This window comes from Pan paniscus, chromosome 12, assembly GCF_029289425.2.
Source record: "Pan paniscus chromosome 12, NHGRI_mPanPan1-v2.0_pri, whole genome shotgun sequence".
Lineage (NCBI taxonomy): Eukaryota > Metazoa > Chordata > Mammalia > Primates > Hominidae > Pan > Pan paniscus.
In genome coordinates this window covers 102,370,998-102,392,070 of record NC_073261.2, presented here as the reverse complement: position 1 = coordinate 102,392,070, position 21,073 = coordinate 102,370,998, and the positions used below count along the sequence as shown (strand labels likewise).

The following is a 21,073-nucleotide window of genomic DNA, read 5'->3' as shown; positions in this document are numbered from 1 at the left end:
TATGTAACCTAGGAGTGGAATTGTTGGCTCATATGGTAACTATATGTTTAACTTTTTGAGGAACTGCTGAACTGTTTCCCACAGCAGTGATACCGTTTTAAATTTTCATAGCAATGTATGAAAGTTACAATTTCTCCACTGCCCAGAGTTCATTGAACTTCTTGTATCTGTGGGTTTATAGTTTCTGACAAATCTGGAAAATTTTCAGCCATTATTTCTTTTTTTTTTTCAACTGAGTCTCACTCTATCACCTGGGTTGCAGTGCAGTGGCATGATCTCAGCTTACTCCAACCTCCGCCTCCCGGGTTCAAGCGATTCTTGTGCCTAAGCCTCCCGAGTAGCTGGGATTACAGATGTGCACCACCATGCCCAGCTAATTTTTGTATTTTTAGAAGAGTTGAGGTTTCACCATGTTGGCCAGGCTGATCTTGAACTCCTGACCTCAAGTGATCCGCCTGCCTTGGCCTCCCAAAGGGATGGAATTACGGGCATGAGTCACCGTGCCTGGCCTATTTCTTAAATTATTTTTTCTATTCCCTCCATCTTTTGGGAAATACAACTATATGTACAATAACCTGCATGAAGTTGTCCTGTAGCTCACTGATATTCTGGTAATTTTCTTCAGTTTTTCCCCTGTGCATTTCATTTTGGAAAGCTTCTGTTGCTATGCTTTTAAGTTCACTAAATTTCTGTAATGTCTAATCTGCTAATAAACCTACCTAGCATATTTTTATCTCAAGTATAATTTGTGTCCCTAGAAGTTTTATCTGGATTCTTTTGTTGCCGTTTTTTTTTTTGTTTGTTTGTTGCTGTTGTTGTTGTTGTTGAGACGGGATCTCGCTATGTAGCCCAGGCTGGTCTTGAACTCCTGGCCTCAAGTGATCCTCCTACCTTGGCCTCCCAAAGCACTGGGATTACAGGTGTGAGCCATCATGCCTGGCCCTTAGCTCTTTTTCAAACATTTTTTTCTGTCTCAACATGTCTAGTCTTCTTCTAGCTTCCCTAACTTATGAACTACAGGAATAATAACTTTTAATGTCCTGGTTTAATAATTATAGTGGCTTTGTCATTTTGGGGGCAGTTTTGGTTAATTTTCCTTCTTATTATTGGTTAAATTTTCCTATTTCTTTGTATACCTGGTGATTATTGGTTAAATTTTCCTATTTCTTTGTATGCCTGATGATTTTTGATTAAATGCAAGACTGTGAATTTTAACCATATTGAGTACTAGATATTTTTGATTTGCCATAAATACTCTTTTTTTTTTAAGTACAAGTGCACAGATTTCCCATAAATATTCTTCATTTTTCCCCTTGGATTCAGTTAAGTTACTTGGACACAGCAGGATTCTTTCAGGTCTTGCCTCCGAGTTTTGCTAGACAGGACCACAGCAGTATCTACTGTAGGGCCAATTTTGTTTCAGTACTGATACAAAACCTCTCCAAATACTCTACTCTATGCACTTCAAACTATGGGAATTTTTTTTTTCCTCTGGCTGATGCTAAAGGGAACGAACACTCCTGGGACTGTGTGACCTCTAGGGATTGATTCCCTAATTCTTGCAGGTGTTTCTTTGCCCATTGTTCCTTTGGGCATATAGTGTTTACGATCAGCTGAAGACTCAAGGGGACCTCTGCGGTTGACCCTTTGCAGTTCTCCAGAGCTCCATCTTTCTTGTAGCTCTCCTCCCTCTAGTACTCTAACCTATGAACTCCAACTGCTCTGGCCTCTCCAGACTCCCATCCCCACTCCTCAATTCAGGCAGACAGCTGGGCTGTTTATTTTCTATTTCTCAGGGGCCACTGTTCTTCTTTGCCTGATGTTCGATATCTTGGAAACTGTTGTTTCATCTATTTTATCTTTTTTTTTTTTTTTAGTTGTTTCAGGTGGGAGAGTAAGTCTGTTTCCTGCTACTCTGTCTTGTTCAAAAGTGAAAGTTCTCATCCAGACATTATTTTTTCAAACAGTTGTTTTCTGCTCCATTCTTTTACTCCTCACTTCTGCAACTCTATCCATTTGTTGAATCGCTTGATATTGTCTCATAGGTCACTATGACTCTGTTTATTATTTTCTAATCTTTCTTCTTCCTTTTTTTTCAGATTGGGTAATTTCTAATGGTCTGTCTTCAAGTTCACTGACTATTTTTATGTCATCTCTAATCTGCTGCTAACCCATTGAGGTTTGTTTATTTCTCAAATTTAAGAACTGTATTTTCCACTTGGTTTTTTATCATTTCTATTCTCTGCTAAGATTTTCTATTCATTAATTATGAGCATATTTTTAAGCATAGCTATCATAACTGTCCTCAAATCCTTGTCTTCTTTTTTTTCAGATTTTCATGTCAATATAATTTTCTTTTTATTTTTCTTATTTTACTTTAAGTTCTGAGATACAAGTGCAGGACGTGCAGGTTTGTTACATAGGTATATATATGCCATGGTGGTTTGCTATCAACCTGTCATCTAGGTTTTAAGCCCTGCATGCATTAGCTGTTTGTCCTAATGCTCTCTCTCCCCTCACCCCCAGCCCCCGACTGGCCCTGATGTGTGTTGTTCCCCTCCCTGGGTCCATGTGTTCTCATTGTTCAGCTCCCACTTATGAGTGAGAACATGTGGTGTTTGGTTTTCTGGTTCCTGTGTTAGTTTGCTGAGTATGATGGCTTTCAGCTTCATCTATGTCCCTGCAAAGGACATGATCTCATTCCCTTTTATGGCTGCATAGTATTCCATGGTGTATATGTACATTTTCTTTATCCAGTCTATCATTGATGGGCATTTGGGTTGGTTACATATCTTTGCTATTGTAAATAGTGCTGCAATAAACATACATGTGCAGATGTCTTTATAGTAGAATGATTTATATTCCTTTAGGTACATACCCAGAAATGGGATTGCTGGGTCAAATGGTATTTTTGGTTCTAATATCCTTGAGGAATCGCCACACTGTCTTCCACAATGGTTGAACTAATTTACATTCCCACTAACAGTGTAAAAGTGCTCCTGTTTCTCCACAGCCTCACCAGCATGTATTGTTTCTTGACTTTAATAATCACTATTCTGACTGGTGTGAGATGGTATCTCATTATGGTTTTCATTTGCATTGCTCTAATGATCAGTGATGTTGAGCTTTTTTTCATGTGTTTGTTGGCCATGTAAATGTCTTCTTTTGAGAAGCATCTGTTCATATCCTTTGCCCACTTTTTGATTTTTTTTTCTTGTAAACTTGTTTGTTTTTTGTAGATTCTGGATATTAGACCTTTGTCAGATGGGTAGATCGCAAAAATTTTCTCCCATTCTGTAGGTTTCCTGTTCATTCCAATGATAGTTTCTTTTGCTGTATAGAAGCTCTTTAGATTAATTAGATCCCATTTGTCAATTTTGGCTTTTGTTGCAATTGCTTTTGGCATTTTTGTCATGAAGTCTTTGCCCATGCCCTGAATGTTATTGCCTATGTTTTCTTCTAGGGTTTTTATAGTTTTGGGTTTTACATTTAAGTCTTTAATCCATCTTGAGTTAATTTTTGTATACAGTGTAAGGAAAGGGTCCAGTTTCAGTTTTCTGCATATGGCTAGCCAGTTTTCCCAGCACCATTTATTAAATAGGGAATGCTTTTATTAAAGGAATTCTTTATTAAAGGGGAATCTTTTCCCCATTGCTTGTTTTTGTCTGGTTTGTCGAAGATCAGATGGTTGTAAATGTATGGTGTTATTTCTGAGATCTCCATTCTGTTCCATTGGTCTATATGTCTGTTTTGGTACCAGTACCATGCTGTTGTGATTACTGTAGCCTTGTAGTATAGTTTAAAGTTAGGTAGCGTGATGCCTCCAGCTTTGTTCTTTTTGCTTAGGATTGTCTGGGCTATATGGGCTCTTTTTTGGTTTCATATAAAATTTGAAGTAGTTTTCTCTAATTCTATGAAGAATGTCAATGGTAGATTGGTGAGAATACCATTGAATCTATAAATTACTCTGGGTAGTGTGGCCATTTTCATGATATTGATTCTTCCTATCCATGAGCATGGAATGTTTTTCCGTTTGTTTCTGTCCTCTCTTATTTCCTTGAGCAGTGGTTTGTAGTTCTCCTGGAAGAGGTCCTTCACATCCCTTGTTAGCTATATTCCTAGGTATTTTATTTTCTTTATAGCAATTGTGAATGAGAGTTTATTAATGATTTGGCTTTCTACTTGTCTGTTGTTGATGTATAGGGAATGTTTGTGATTTTTGCACATCGATTTTGTATTCGGAGGCTTTGCTGAAGTTGCTTATCAGCTTCAGGAGCTTTTGGCCTGAGATGATGGGGTTTTCTAAATATAGAATCATGTCATCTGCAAACAGAGACAATTTGACTTCATCTCTTCCTATTTGAATACACTTTATTTATTTCTGTTGCCTGATTGCCCTGGCCAGAACTTCCAGTAATATGTTGAATAGGAATTGTGAGAGAGGGCATCCTTGTCTTGTGCTGGTTTTCAAAGGAAATGCTTCCAGCTTTTGCCCATTCAGTATGATATTGGCTGTGGGTTTGTCATAAATAGCTCTTATTATTTTGAGATATGTTCCATCAATACCTAGTTTATTGGAAGTTTTTAACATGAAGGGATGTTGAATTTTATTGAAGGCCTTTTCTGCATCTATTGAGATGATCATGTGGTTTTTGTCATTGATTCTGTTTATGTGATGGATTATGTTTATTGATTTGCATATGTGGAACCAGCCTTGCACTGCAGGGATGAAGCCAACTTGATGGTGGTGGATAAGCTTTTTGATGTGCTGCTGGATTCAGTTTGCCAGTATTTTATTGACAATTTTCGCATTGTACTTCAACAGGGATATTGGCCTGAAGTTTCCTTTTTTTGTTGTATCTCTGCCAGGTTTTGGTATCAGGATGATGGCCTCATACAATGAGTTAGGGAGGAGTCCCTCCTTTTCAATTGTTTGAAATAGTTTCAGAAGGAATGGTACGAGCCCTTCTTTGTATCTCTAGTAGAATCCAGCCATGAATCCCTCTGGTCCTGGGATTTTTTGTTTTGTTTTGTTTTGGTTGGTAGGCTATTAATTACTGCCTCAATTTCAGAACTTGTTATTAGTCTATTCAGGGATTTGACTTCTTCCTCGTTTAGTCTTGGGAGGGTGTATGTGTCCAGGAATTTATCCATTTCTTCTAGATTCCAACATATGGGTCATTTCAGAGTTGGTCTCCATTGATTGTCTTTTTCTTAAGTGTGGATCACATTTTTCTGTTTCTTTATGTATCTAGTAATTCTAGATTACATTTTGGACATTATGAATGATACATTGTGGAGGGTCTGGATTCTGTTATATTCCTCTGAAGAATATTGAGCTTTTGTTTTAGGAAGCAGTTATCTTTGCTGAACTCAATCTCCAAACTTGTCTTTCCTGAAGTTGGCAGCAGATGAAGTCACGGTTTAGTCTTTTTTTATCTTAATCTGGGCCACATGGAGTCTGCCTTATGCATATACAGTTCAAGAGTTTGCCAGATATTTGGTCAGAGTTCTTTTGCAGAATTTGTGGCATCCTTTCTTTGGCTCCCTCCTTTCCAGTATTTTTCCTCTCACCTTCCAGCTCCCATGCTTACCCCAAACTCTGTCTTCTAATTCCTGAACCAGTTAGGCCGCATGTTTCTATCTGAGTTTTAGCCACCTCCTTTACCTCAGACTAAGGCCCTTTCTCAGGCAAGTTAATAAAAAACTGGAAATTCATCTAGTGCTGTTTTTTTTTTTTTTCTTAGTGTTGAATAGCATTCAGTAACTCCCTGCTTTTTGATCACTCTCCAGTGTCTTCAGGTTGTTGTTTTTTATATTTTTTATCTGGAATGTTAATTCACTACCCCCTATCTGAGTACAGACTTTCCAGGAAGGGCAACTCTATGAGGCAAAAATAACAAAGAAAACAAACTAGAGTAGACTCATTTGAGTTTTCTATGCTTCTAGTTGTTGCTTAGCTCCCATGAGCCTTGGCTTCTTTGGATGTTAATGGGGAAGGACAGTTCTTAGATAATGAGATTTTACTCATCTGTCCTGGAAATAAAAGCAGTGGGACTGAAGACAACTACTTTCACTGACAGTTAACTTGAGAATATTTTATTTGTATGTAATTACAAGAGGATCTCAAAGGCAATTCTGTGCTAGAAATCAACTGCTTCCATTTTCTGGCAGGTATTTAATAATTGTGGAACATTTGTTATAAAAATGGAAAAATTAATGCTGTCATAATTTTGTCACTAATATCACTGTTCCCTAAAGATTGTGTTATTTCAAAATCTGAAAATGTGACTTGTATATAAAAATAGTATTTGGCTGGGCATGGTGGTGGCTCATGCTTGTAATCCTAGCACTTTGGGAGGCTGAGGTAGAAACATTGCTTGAGCTCAGGAGTTTGAGGGTACAGTGCGCTATGATCATACTACTGCACTCTAGCCTAAGTGACAGAGCAAGACTGTCTCCAAAATAAGTACATAAAAAATAAAATTTATTACTAATATTTATTTGATAGCCATATTCACTAATGATAAATAAATTTTTTCCAATTATATTTATGTCAATACTGTCTAAGAAATTTGTTTCAGTCTTTTGGGTAATTTGTCAATTGTCATGGAAAAATTAATTAAATGAATATGTTTCTTTTTATTTTAATAAGAGCTTTCTTTCATTTTGAGAAGATCCAATTACTTGTTTAATTATAATTTTACATTTTATATACAGTTGTGAGTTAATGGATAAAAATATAACTCATTTCCTTGATTTATTATATCCATAGGCTTATGTTTCAGTAATTTTCAAAAACAAAATTAGTGGGTGAATTCATTATGGAAGAACACGAAAAAGAGCAGGAGATTGAATAGAAAGTCTTTCTAAGACCTTGTATTATTGTTCACTAGTGACGTTTCTTCTATGTATAGAGTTTGCCTTAGGTGGCACTAAGCTTTTAGTGAAACTGTTGACATATCCTTAACTAGTTCTGTAAGAATCAAGGCTGGAAGATTAGTATGTCTTGCATAGTCAAAAAGCCTCAAATAGAGGCCTAATTTAATCTATTTTAACCCAGAAAAGTAAAAGCATTTTATAGGAAGTGAAAAAAGATGGATTGTAACTACCAAGTGACTCCGGAAAAGACATTTGAACATTTTGGGACTCAAAATGTCTGTGAGCTGAGTTACATTTTGGTGTAGCCAAGAGCAGACAGATCGAAATACTGTTTAAAAAGCACTTGATGGGCTGGGCACAGTGGCTCAGGCCTGTAATCCCAGCACTTTGGGAGGCTGAGGCACGCAGATCACTTGAGGCCAGGAGTTTGAGACCAGCGAGGCCAACATGGCAAAACCCTGTCTCTACCAAAAACACAAAAATTAGTCAGGCATGTGTTGCACACCTGTAATCCCAGCTACTTGGGAGGCTGAGGCACGAGAATCGCTTGAACCCTGGAACTGGAGGTTGCAGTGAGCCGAGATGGTTCTGCTGCACTCCAGCAGCCTAGGCGACAGAACAAGACTCTGTCTCAAAGAAAGAAACAAAAAAAAGCACTCGATGATATGATCTGGAGGAAACAAACTGCATGCATAGAGAACTTTCCAGGGATATGTCTGTCATGCTAAATATAATGATTCCAGATAGCACTAATAGTTTTTAAAGATTTTCTTTTCAAAGTTTAATTCTGTCCTTTCAGGTTTTAGCTAAAGAAGATACTGAGGCAGCTATTCAATCAATATTATACAAAGAAAATTCTGTAATTAAGGTAAGAATTGGCTACAAAATGCATCTCAGTTAAAAATTAAATGTAGTTTTTCCTTTTTATATGTAGCATATTCTATAAAAACTATTTAGAAAATATGGAAAAAAGAATTAAAAGAACACTCCCTTGCACCTGGAATTAACCTTAAGGGATCTCTGAAATTGCTCTAATGGACTTCCTCCCTTCCTATACTTTGTGGGAATTCCTTTGCAGAGAGGCACAGAAATTTTCCTCTACTCACTTGTTTCTTTGTCTTAGTGGGTTTCAGCAGTCACTATAAATGAGCTAATCCTTAAGAGCTGTTAGCAGAACACACTGACTAATTATTACTCAGATATACATAGAACAGGGTTTAACTGAGCCAGGATGGGCCTAATGTGACAAGAAGAACATCCGTGTGAAGTGTACTAAACACCAGGGACACTGGAGTGGGTAACCTGTTTTTATTTTTAAGAAATTTCTTTAGAGCTCTTTAAAAAGGAAAGGAACTAACATTGGGAATGGCTGAAGTGTGCTATGGCCAGAGGTTAGGGAGGGACTCGGCCTAGCAGACCTCTCAGGGTTCTTAATATTTTATTTATTTCATTTTGAATTTCACGCTCTTCCTAGTAGTCACATGACTTTATTTGCTATATGAAAGGTGGATGAGAAGGTTTAGTGGGAATGAATTAGTTTGTAGCCTAATCAAGCATCATCTTTGCAGGCTACTTGCCACTTGGATTAGGTTATGCTACACTTCTGCCTCTTTACTCTTGCCTTTTTTTTTTTCTGAAGGTCAGTTGTAGTGAAGGTTTTTTTTTTTTTTTTTTTTATAGAATGTTTTTCTTCCTCTTTTTCTGCCATCCCTTCTCTTCCTGGATAACCCTTCTTTTTTTTTTTTTTTTTTTTTGAGATGGGGTCTCACTCTGTCACCCAGGCTGGAGTGCAGTGGCACAATTACAGCTCTCTGCAGCCTTGGCCTCCTGGGCTCAAGTGATTCTCCTGCCTCAGCCTCCCAATTAGTTGGGATTACAGGTGTGAGCCACGGAGCCTAGCTAAGTTTTAATTTTTTTTTGAAACGGAGTCTTACTTCTTTGCCCAGGCTGGAGTGCAATGGTATGATCTCGGCTCACTGCAACTTCCACCTCCCGGGTTCAAGCAATTCTGCCTCAACCTCCCAAGTAGCTGGGATTATAGGCACGTGCCAGCATGCCCGGCTAACTTTTGTATTTTTAGTAGAGACGTGGTTTCACCACATTGGCCAGGCTGGTCTCACACTCCTTGCTTCAAGTGATCTGCCCACCTCGGCCTCCCAAAGTGCTGGGATTACAGGCGTGGGATTGCCACTACGCCTGGCCAAGTTTTAATTTTTTTGTAGAGATGGAGTCTGACTATTTTCCCCAGGCTAGTCTTGAATTCCTGGGCTCATGTGATCCTCCTGCCTTGGCCTCCTGAAATGCTAGGATTACCGGCGTGAGCCACCGCACCTAGTGTAAATCCTCATTCTTAAAGGCCCAGCCCAAATGTCTCCCACTTTGGGAGTCTTGGCTTTGAAAAAAAATTAATCATTTTTTTCAGTGTATGCGATATAATAGTGAATATACACAATATAAAATTTGCCATTTTAACCATTTTAAGTGTACCATTCGGTGTCATTAATTACATTCATAATGTTGTGCAACCATCACCACTATTTCCAAAACTTTTTCCTTACTCCAAACTGACAGTTTGTATTCAATAAGCAGTGACTCCTCATTTCTCCCTCCCCCAGGCACTTGGTAACCTCTAATCTACCTTCTGGCTCTATGAATTTTGGCTATTCCAGATAGTTCGTATATGTGGAATCCTGTACTATTTGTCCATTTGTGTCTGACTTATTTCACTTTGGCATACTCTTTTCAAAGTTCATCCATGTTGTAGCATGTTTCAGAACTTCATTCCTTTTTGTGGCTGAATAATATTCCATATTACACATATAAATAAATGTGGTATGTATATACCACATTTTATCTGTTCATCTCTTGATGGATACTTGGATCGTTTCCACCTTTTGGCTATTGTGAATAATGCCGCAATGAACATTGGTGTACAAATATCTATTTGAGCCTGGATTTTCATTCATTTGGGTAGGAGTGGAATTGTTGGGTCTTACGGTAGGTCTGTTTAAATTTCTGAGGCCCACCAAACTGGGAATCTTTTAAGAATCTAGCAAATGGTTTTTCTCTCTGTCTTCAGTTATTTTATTTATAGTATGCCATACATATATCCATCATATATAAATATACATCTTGCTATATTCCCCCTCCCACTGTTTGTGATTTTGTTTGTTTGTTTCTTAGGGATGGGTTTTCACTCTGTTACCCAGGCTAGAGTGCAGTGTCCCAATCATGGTGTACTGCATCCTTGAAGTCCTGGGCTCAAGTGATTCTCTAGCTTCACCCTCCCAGGTAGCTGGAAATATAGGCAGGCGCCACCTTGCCTTGCTTTTGATTTGTTCTTTAGTCTTTCTCCCCAGGGAGAGCAGGCATGTTGCCCCAAATACCTGTGTTTTCCTTGTTTGCAGCAGAGTGTATGTCACATAGTAGAAGTTAAAGCCAAAGAAACGATTGAATTAATGAATGTCTCTGTGGGTTATTCTTAGGAGTAATTTAAACTTATGAAGTTTAAGTTTTGGAAAATTTTAGAACAAGAAAGCTTTAGGATAATATATTTGTCTTTTCTACCACTGTTTACTAGGAACTAGATAAGTATTTACAACATCATGCCTTCTTAAATGCAAGAAGAAAGGAGATGTTACATAAAAGATGGGTTGACTGTGTGGCAGATCCTCTTCAGAAGAAAATTATAGAAAAAGTTTGCTCACATAAGAAGATTAAAAAAAGGAGGCAAGGGGAATTAGATGGCTTTTTAAAACATGTAAATAAAAAGGTACTAAGAGATCATTTGATGCTTTTTTCAGTTGATTTAGACCTAATGTCATCTTTGTTCATTTATAATCATTCAGTCAGTCTGTCCCTGTCCCCTCTACATATGTATCATCTATACCCTGTTACATAATAGCATAAAGCATTCTTAAACCCAGGACATTTGGAAAGGAGAGAAAAGGAAGATTAGATTTAATTGTCTACATTAGAACCATTTTTCTGTGTTTTCCCCATGTGGTTATTATTATTATTATTCGAGATGGAGTTTCACTCTTGTCACCCAGACTGGAGTGCAACGGCACGATCTTGGCTCACTGCAAACCTCCACCTCACGGCTTCAAGCAATTCTCCTGCCTTAGCCTCCCAAGTAGCTGGAATTACAGGCATGTGCCACCACACTGGCTAATTTTGTATTTTTAGTAGAGACAGGGTTTCTCCATGTTGGTCAGGCTGGTCTCGAACTCCCGATTTCAGGTAATCTGCCTGCCTCGGCCTCCCAAAGTGCTGGGATTACAGGTGTGAGCCACTGTGCCCAGCCCTCCCCATGTAATTATTAATTTTAATTATCAAGTTAAAAAACGTGGGTGCATGGCTCACACCTGTAATCCCAGCACTTTGGGAGGCCAAAGCAGGTGGATCACCTGAGGTTGGGAGTTCAAGACCAGCCTGGTGATACCCCGTCTCTCCTAAAAATACAAAATTAGCCAGGCATGGTGGTGGGTGCCTGTAATCCCAGCTACTTGGGAGGCTGAGGCAGGAGAATCACTTGAACCTGTGAGGTGCAGGTTGCAGTGAGCCGAGATCACACCTCTGTACTCCAGCCTGGGTGATGGAGCAAGACTCTGTCTCAAAAAAAAAAAAAAAAAAAAATATATATATATATATATATATATAATTACAAAATAAATAATTTGGACTCTAGTTTCAGGACATATTTTTCTTTTGTTCTGGAACTTGATTATTTGCAAAGCTCTAAAATATAGCTGTTCTTCTAGCATTTTTAAAAAATCTGAGATGTTTGACTAGTAAGCATTTAAAAACAAATTCCCAAATCTTTTAGTGTTCCAACATTCTTTATTAAAATCTTACAAATTTTAAGTAGATTCCTTCCTTCACTATACCTGATTGCTTGAATAAATTAAATTTAAAATGTAGCCTTGTCTTTCTTTTTGCATTTGTCACTGATGCTGCTTTCAAGCATAAGAATGATACTATGTGTTTGGCTCTGAAGTCCTGATATGCTCAAAATTAACTGTGCGCCTCTTGTTCTTGTGTATCGTTTTATTTCCTTGCTTTAGGGAAATGCATTTATAGAACATTATGATCCAAAAGAGTATGATCCCTTTTATATGAGCAAGAAGGACCCCAATTTTCTGAAGGTAGGGTAGATTTCTTTTTTTTAACTTTGGTATTATGTGTTTGGTTGTTTTGAGCAGCCCTAATATATGAGCAGTCCTTAAGCGATTCCCTAAAAGTGCAGTAACATTTTAAGGATAGTTTCCCATTGCCCGATCTTAGAAAGGAACAAAAAGCCAAAGGCCAAAGTAAATTAAATCTCCATAAAAGTGGAAAATACTGGATAATGATTGGGTAATAGGTAACGTTTAAAAATTCCATAGACTTTTAAATTTGTTACAAAAGTAACACATTTTCATGATAGATAAATGAGAAAATTGATTTTCAAATTAAGAAAATAAAAAACCAAAATTCTATTATCCAGAATTAATTCATTATGTTAACTCATTAACATTTTTCTGTATATCTATCTAGATTTCTTTCTATATGTGTGTATGTATTCACATTTTTATTTTATAAGAATGGAGTTACATTTGGTTTTATAATGGGCTTCCCCTCCCCCAATAGTTTATTATTTGCTTCTTTCTCAAAATATAAATATATAATTTTCTTCATTGCATGATATTCTGTTACTAATAGCAGAATTAATTAACCTTGCACTGAAGGATTAACCAAGTCTTAGGGTTTTTTTTCACATTTATTTCACCTTTGCTGCTACTGTGTGAGGTAAGTCACAGATGAGACAAGTAAGATTCAGGTCACTTGTCAAAGTCACCCAGCTGTAAATAGCAGAGCACAGATGTGGTGTTTTGTTTTGTTTCGTTTTTTTCAGACGGAGTCTCACTCTGTCACCCAGGCTGGAGTGCAGTGGCGCGATCTCTGCTCATTGCAACCTCTGCCTCCCGGGTTCAAGAGATTCTCCCACCTCAGCCTCCTGAGTAGCTGTGATTACAGGCGTGTGCCATCATGCTCGGCTAATTTTTGTATTTTTAGTAGAGGTGAGGTTTCACCATGTTGGCCAGGCTGGTCTCAAACTCCTGACCTCAAGCGATTTGTCCTCCTTGGCCTCCCAAAGTGCTGGGATTACAGGCTTGAGCCACTGTGCCTGGCCTTATCTTGTATAAAATGTTGTTTTGAAATATGTACACATTGTGGAATGACTAAACCAATTAACATACATTGCATCACAAACACCAGTTTTTTTCTAAGTGAGAAACCTAAAATCTTCTCTCTCTGCAATTTTCAAGAATACAATACCTTGTTATTAACTATAGCCATCATATTGTACAATAGATCTCTAGAAAAATTTTATGGCAGCCGGGCGCAGTGGCTCATGCCTGTAATCCTAGCACTTTGGGAGGCCAAGGCGGATGGATCACCTGAGGTCAGGAGTTCAAGACCAGCCTGGCCAACATGGTGAAATCCTGTCTCTACTAAAAATACAAAAATTAGCCGGGTGTGGTGGCATGCACCTATAGTCCTAGCTACTCAGGAGGCTGAGGCAGGAGAATCACGTGAACCCGGGAGGTGGAGGCTGCAGTAAGCCAAGATTGAGTGCCACTGCACTCCAGCCTGGGCAACAGAGTGAGTGAGACTCTGTCTAAAAAAAAAAAAGAAAAATTTTATGGCTGAAAAAATATAATTGCATTGCATTCAAGTGAATTTAGTGACACAAATTATTTGTTAATAAGGTTTCTTGCACATATAAAATAGATGCCTTTTTTTTTTTTTGACGGAGTCTCACTCTGTTGCCCAGGCTGGAGTGCAATGGCATGATCTTGGCTCCTGCAACCTCCCCCTCCTGGGTTCAAGCGATTCTCCTGCCTCAGCCTCCCGAGTAACTGGGATTACAGGTGCACGCCACCAGGCCCGGCTAATTTTTGTTTTATTTTGTTTTGAGACGGAGTCTTGCTCTGTCACCCAGGTTGGAGTGCAGTGGCGTGATCTCGGCTCACTGCAACCTCCGCCTCCCAGGTTCACGCCATTCTCCTGCTTCATCCTCCTGAGTAGCTGGGACTACAGGCACCCGCCACCACGCCTGGCTAATTTTTTTGTATATTTAGTAGAGACGGGGTTTCACCGTGTTAGCCAGAATGGTCTCAATCTCTTGACCTCGTGATCCACCCGCCTCGACCTCCCAAAGTACTGGGAATACAGGCTTGAGCCACCGCGCCCGGCCGAATTTTTGTATTTTTAGTACAGACGGGGTTTCACCATGTTGATCAGGCTGGTCTTGAACTCCTGACCTCGTGATCCGCCCGCCTTGGCCTCCCAAAGTGCTGGGATTACAGATGTGAGCCACCGCGCCCGGCCTAGATACCATTTTTTAAAATGGTATTTAGGGGATAATTTTTACCCTTTTTAGAGAGGTTTTATTAGAACTGGTATTGGCCCTCACGTGTCCAAATCAGTGAGAAGTCCAATATTAATTGTTTTTGGAGGTATCCAACCTTGAGTTGTACAGTCATGCTGTGGGCTTGTGTCATCCTACAAAGTGGTCCCGCAGCCTCCCAATTCATGGTGGGGCACATCACTGGTCCCAGGCCCAGGTTGTACTATGGTTGTTATTCCTTACGGTCACATGCTGTGGCTCAGGTGCTGGCCCCATTTGTAGACCCAGCATTGGTAATCCATGTCTTCAGATCCAGGTCCTTGCCCATGTCTGGCAGAGACTCCACCTGAGAGCGTCTCGGGTAGGCTCTGCAGGCTGGGTTCCTTGCGCCCTGCTCTGTACTCTTTATGGACCTGGCACCTCCCAGACCCTGCTCCTGAGCTGCTACGGAGTCTGTAAGCTTGTCCTTATTCTCAATTCTGGGTTATCAAGTGGAGATATCCAACATTATCTCCTTTCCCCCTTTCAATTTCCCCAGTACAGAAAAGGTTCATCTTGCCTCTTCTTTCAACAGTAGGGCTTGAGATGGCCCAGAGCACCTGGCTTCAGACCAACCCAAATGACCCTGTCTGTCTTCCTTTCCTGGGAGTGGGACAGATCTGACTTTAGGAACATAGAGGCTTGATTCCTTCCCTTCAGATGGATCTTCAGCATTTCTTTGCATGTGCTTTGTGCAGCTCTACTTAAAAATTATTAACTTTACTAAGTCTTGCTCCTTCAATACACATCTTTTAGATGTTCTTTGTGATGAAATGGGAGTATGCGAACAGCACTTCTGCTGCATACTGAAATATGGATGATTGCTTGAATTGTGAGCTGAACTGGCTGCTTTTTTTTCTTCCATGAAACACCATTTTTACTTGAAAGAATGACTTACAAACTATGGTTAGTAAGTCTTGGGTATTTGGCAGATATTTTCTGGAAAATGAATGAAGTCAGCTTGTCACTTTGAGAAAAACTACTGACAATATTTGTTGCCAATGATAAAAGGTGAGCTTTCAAGCAAAACATTTGGAATTTTGGAAAACTCATATTCACCATCAGAAGTGTGACAGTATCCCAATACTCAAAAGACCTTTCTGATGATATTGGTACTGATATTAATGAATGTGATTCTTTGATATTCAGTAATGAAATGTACAAACATTTGGAAGATCTTGCATAACTCCTTGATCCAATTTTCCCCCAAATGTTACAAAATTACGCATGGGAAAAAGATTCATTCGAAGTGCAAGATAGACTAATGGACTTAGTAGAAGAGTATGAAAAATTCATGGATATGGTTTCAGATTCCACATCATAACTAACCTTTAAGAAACTACCTCTTACTGAGTTTGGGTATAGTATCAAAAACAAATATCCATGATGATCTAAAAAGGCTGTTAAAATACTCCTACCTTTTTCTTTTCTTTTTTTTTTTTTTTTTTTTTTTGGTTTGTTTTTGTTTTTGAGACAGAGTCTCGCTCTGTCACCCAGGCTGGAGTGCAGTGGCCCAACCTCGGCTCACTGCAACCTCCGCCTCCCGGGTTCACACCATTCTGCCTCAGCCTCCCAAGTAGCTGGGACTACAGGCGCTCGCCACCACGCCTGGCTAATTTTGTTGTTGTTGTTGTTGTTGTTGTTTTCAGTAGAGATGGGGTTTCACCGTGTTAGCCAGGATGGTTTTGATCTCCTGACCTCGTGATCCGCCCGCCTTGGCCTCCCAAAGTGCTGGGATTACAGGCATGAACCATCATGCCTGGCCACTCCTACCTTTTTCAATTACATATCTCTATATGGATTTTCTTCATATATGACAACTAAAACAACAAATCTCAACAGATTGCTTGCAGAAGCAGATATGAGAATCCACCTGTCTTCTATTAAGCAAGACATAAAGAAGTTTACAAAAATGTAAAACAATGTTACTCTTCTCATTTTTTTGTTTCAGGAAATAGAGTTATTTTTCATAGAAAGATATGTTAAACATAACAGGCATATTATTATTATTTTAAAATTAATAAGCAATTTAAAATTTTCTGTTTTAATTTCTAATATAGTAAATATCAATAGATCTAAGCCATATGCACAAAAGTTATTTGGATATAACAACGTTTTGAAATAAAATAGTTTTGGCTGGGCGCGGTGGCTTACGCCTGTAATCCCAGCTACTCGGGAGGCTGAGGCAGGAGAATTGCTTGGACCCAGGAGGCGGAGGTTGCAGTAAGCTGAGACTGTGCCACTGCACTCTAGGCAGCAGTCTCCAAAAAAAAAAAAAAAAAAAAAATGAATTTCAGAACCACTGGGTTACAATACCTCCATTTATGATGTACAAGTGCTTGTCAGTAGAGATAGGTGTCTCCGGACTTATAATTGTCGATAAAACTTTAGATTGTTGTTTGTTTCTATCTTCAATTTAAAATTTAAAATTTGGTCTGGGCATGGTGGCTCATGCCTGTAATCCCACCACTTTAGAGGCTGAGGTGGGAGGATGACTTGAACTCAGCGTTCGAGACCAGCCTGGGCAACATAGGGAGACCTGTCTCTACAAAAAAAATTAAAAACTAGCTGGACATGGCGCACACCTGTGGTCCCAGCCACTCAGGAGGTGGAGGTGGGAGGATGGCCTGAGCCTAGGAGGTTGAAGCTGCAGTGAGCCACTGCACTCCAGCCTGGACGACAGAGCGAGACCCTGTCGGAGAGCTTCAAGATGACTGGCTTGAGGCATCTGACATTCACCTCCTCCACAGAAGAACCAAAATAGCGAGTAGAAAATTGTACTTGGAACACGTCATCTAAGAGGAACACTGGAATTCCACAGAGAAGTGACAAGGAAACATCTAAGGTGAGGAAGGAGAGGGAGGTGAGGCAGCCTGCTCAGCCCTGAGGCTAACATAGGGGCTGCCCGGAGATGGAGAGGGCCGAGGTGTGAGCAGCTGGCAGCAACCTTGCTGACCTCAGCACAGGGGCCACGGCTCACTTTCTTGCACCCAGAGGACAGGCCCCACCTGCAGCATCACCTAGGCTGAAACATACACTCCCTAACTGCCTGCCTATGCCTGCTGCCACTGAAAGCAACCCCACCCTCCACAGCAGCAGGTCCACAGCACAGCCACCAGCACCCCCACCCGAGTACTCTGCAGGGGGCTGGGGGATTGCCCTGCCCCATCCACCACCATTGGCGAGAGCCCACAAGCCTGCTGCTACCACCACAGCTGGCAACCTCCTGCACGCGCCAACTGGGGGTCTGGAGACTGGCCCACCCAGCCTGTTGTAGCCACTGCCAACACCCGTGTGGACCACTCTGGAGACAAAGGGTTGTCTCGTCACTGCTACTGCCATTGCCCACAACATGACCACTGCCCAGGGGTTCAAGAACCTGCCCATCCACCTGGCCGACCACAGCCACTGCATGCACCCAAGCAACCTGGAGACCCAAGAACTGGCCCACCTGAACCCGTAACACCGGTGCCACTGTATACTGCTCTGAGGACCAAGGACAGGCACCCTTGGCCTGCCACTGCTTCCGCTGAGGCTGGGGACTGGCCTGCCCAGTGTCCCCATCCCCCGCAAAGCCTCACCACAGCCTCCAACAACTGTACCCTAAGCCACCGAGGAAAACACAGACACCACTGACGCTGTTTGCAGCTGAAGAAATATGGAGACTATACTGCTGCACGCACCCAGGATCAAAGCCAAAGTGTCCTACCCATCCAACACCATAGACACATCTCCAGGAAAAAGTCCTCCCCTACGGAAGCAATCCAAAAAACAGGAAGAAGCCTCCATTACCCCAGATGCACAGATGTCAATGTAAGAACACAAGAAACGTGAAAAAGCAAGGCTCTGACACCTCCAAAGGAACACAATAACTCTCCAGCAGCAGAGTCCAATGTCATTTAAAATTTGATCTGCTCTTCATATATGAATAGGTCACATACAAATACCTGAAAATGATAGTACCTTTTTTTGTTCCTTTTTTTTTTTTTTTTGAGATAGAGTCTTGCTCTGTCACCCAGGTGGAGTGCAGTGGCGCAATCTCGGCTCACTGCAAGCTCCACCTCCCGGGTTCATGCCATTCTCCTGCCTTGGCCTCCCAAGTAGCTGGGACTATAGGCGCCCGCCACCACGCCTGGCTAAATTTTTTGTATTTTTAGTAAAGACGGGGTTTCACCATGTTAGCCAGGATGGTCTCAATCTCCTGACCTTGTGATCTGCCTACCTCGGCCTCCCAAAGTGCTGGGATTACAGGCGTGAGCCACTGCATCCTGCCTTTTTGTTCCTTTTTATAGCGAGTTAATATTTTCTTAATATTTTATGAGTAGCACTCTTCATAACTTCTGTAAAAGCAAGATTATACTGGGCAGTCTGATCACCGTTTAACTCTAATAGTCATGATGTGTATTGTAACTACCCCTGAAAAACTAGCCTGATGAGCATGAGAAAGATACATGAGTGACCTTTTAAGCTTGTGGTAGAATTTCACTGACTAGGCCTAAATGGTGAATGTTGCTGTTCATGAATCCTGTTTTCATATGTAGAACTGTCATTTTGATATTGATAATATAGCCATTAACATAGATTCAGTGCTTCCATACCTTGGCTCACAAATGATCTATATTTTGAATAACTTGGTTAAGTTTTGAGTAATGTTAGTTATGTTGTTGATTATCAATGTTAGGGATTAAGATGAATATATGGATATATTTTTTCTTTTGTGCATGGGAAAGGAATTTTTAAAATTTGGGAACATATGGTAACAACAAAATAATTTTTGAAGATTGAACCCACACTTTGAAACAAGAGCTAACTTTGTCTCTTTGACTGGAGGGCCTTTAAGAGAGGTATTGATATACCCCCATCTCTTTGTAATATATTAAATAAATATAATGGTAAGCCTGCTACTTGTAAATACCATATTATTTACCCTCCCGGCATAAGAGCCATCCATATGTGGATGCTTAGAATAGACTGAAAATGTTTACTACTCAGACTTGCAACTCAGTGCTTAAACAAGTGCCTCTCTTGTAGGTTACCATCCCACCATTTCATGACCCTTTGAAAAAAGCACAATATGACAAGGATAATGAAAAAAGAACTCTTCTTCAGTGTGAGACTGGTACTTAGTTCCTAATTGTTATGTGATTTCATAGCCCAAGAGCAATGGCAGATGCATTTAAGGATGTTAATTTAGATTTTAATTCTTCCTTCAGGCAAAATATATTCAATGAAGGAATTCAAAGAAGTTGAGAAGGTTCAGCTGCATTCCAGATTCCCACAAATTTCTAATTCAAGGCACTGTATGACTCCAAATGAGTGGCTGAAACTGCCTACAAGATACATAGAAAGTGAATTTTGTAAAAGGAGAAGGTAATGGTTAATATACTAGAAATTATAGAACCTTTTGGACTTTGAAAATTCTTGAGACTGATATAACATTTTTCATAGTTATGATTTTTTAAAATTATCATTTTTCTTTTTTTTGAGACAGAGTCTCACTCTGAAAATTTCATTTTTCAATGAAAAATCTATAATTCTTATCTTTGTTTCTCTGTATGTGATGTTTCTTTTTTCTTGGGTACTTTCAAGATTTTCTGTTTCTCTTTGGTTTTCATTAGCTAGATTATGAACTGTTTATATTTGTTTTTTTCTGTCTATCTTAATGTTCTCTGAGGTTCTCGTATGTGTGGTTTTATGTCTTTTATTATTTTGGGGAAATCCTAGGCCATTATCACTTCAAATATTTCTTATTTCCTATTCTCTCTGCTTTTTTTCTTCCTTGTGAGACTCCAATTATATGTATATTAGATCACTTGATGATGTCTCACAGTGCCATAGCTCTTACTCTGTTCTGATTTTCCACTCTTTTTTTCCTTATTTGTTTTTCAGTTGGATGATTTCTGACTTGTTTTTAAGTTCACTGCCCTTCCTTAGCTGTGTCCTGTGCCCATCAAAGGAACTCTTCATCTTTGATATCATGATTTTCAAATTTCTAGCATTACCATTTGAATTTTTAGATAGTTTTTATTTATTCTGAAATTCTTCATCTGTTCATGTATGTTGTCCACCTTTTCCACTAGATTCTTTATCATATTAATTATTTAAAACTCCCTATCTGGTAGTTCTAACGTTAGGGTCATTTATGAATCTAGTTCTCTTGATTGCTTTATCTCTTGACAATGGCTTGTTTTGCCTTGCCTTTTTTTTTTTTTTTTTTTTTGCATGTCTTGTAATTTTTTATTGAATGCCAGATATTTGATGTAGAAGAATGGTGTACATGGAGTATTTATGTCTAGAAATGGATATGCCTCTTCTTCTGTCAAGCATTAGTGTGGAGGATTAGCCTTATCTAGTTGGAGTTGAGTTGGGTTTGGGTAATGTTATTGCCATCGTTACCTTTAGTGCATCACAGGCTTGAATACCTCCAGTGGTTAGGCTGCTTTTCCTTGTGCTTAGAGTGGGGGTGGGGTGCCAGAGGGATTTTCTCAAGTGTTTCTGCTCCTTCCTCAGTTTTCAGCTATCCATGCAAGCTGGCATCATAGAAGTGGAGGGGTGTTCTCTCCATGCTCTTCTCTCTCCCACGGGAGTATACCACTGTTGCATGTTGCTTATTGCAAGGCTTCTAGTGGAGGCAGAGGAATATCCCATGTTTTTCTCATGGAGCTTCAGTTTTAGACAAGCCCTATGTGCTTAGGCCTCAGGAGCAGGACTTTCCTGAGGTTCCTTTTCCTTATCCTTGTGGCAGCCAAACTTGAC

General features: G+C 39.8%; 2 protein-coding genes across 8 annotated transcripts in view; both read left to right on the top strand.

Annotated features, from left to right (window-relative positions):
- The window catches only part of FAM228A (family with sequence similarity 228 member A), a 123,317-nt gene that overhangs the window by 49,967 nt on the left and 52,277 nt on the right, over nucleotides 1–21,073 (top strand).
- FAM228B (family with sequence similarity 228 member B) overlaps nucleotides 1–21,073 on the top strand; it is an 87,600-nt gene that overhangs the window by 45,423 nt on the left and 21,104 nt on the right. For 6 of the 8 annotated variants that reach the window (XM_034952707.2, XM_034952703.3, XM_003827033.5 and 3 more), the window contains 5 exons: nucleotides 7,682–7,750; nucleotides 10,463–10,654; nucleotides 11,949–12,029; nucleotides 19,349–19,436; nucleotides 19,531–19,687. In XM_034952707.2, the coding sequence (XP_034808598.1) occupies nucleotides 10,517–10,654; nucleotides 11,949–12,029; nucleotides 19,349–19,436; nucleotides 19,531–19,687 (464 nt within the window). In that variant the 5' untranslated portion in view covers nucleotides 7,682–7,750; nucleotides 10,463–10,516. Of the gene's footprint in view, nucleotides 1–7,681; nucleotides 7,751–10,462; nucleotides 10,655–11,948; nucleotides 12,030–12,778; nucleotides 13,648–19,348; nucleotides 19,437–19,530; nucleotides 19,688–21,073 lie in introns of those variants that run through there. The other 2 variants (XM_034952706.3, XM_055108172.2) reach the window with 2 other exon arrangements.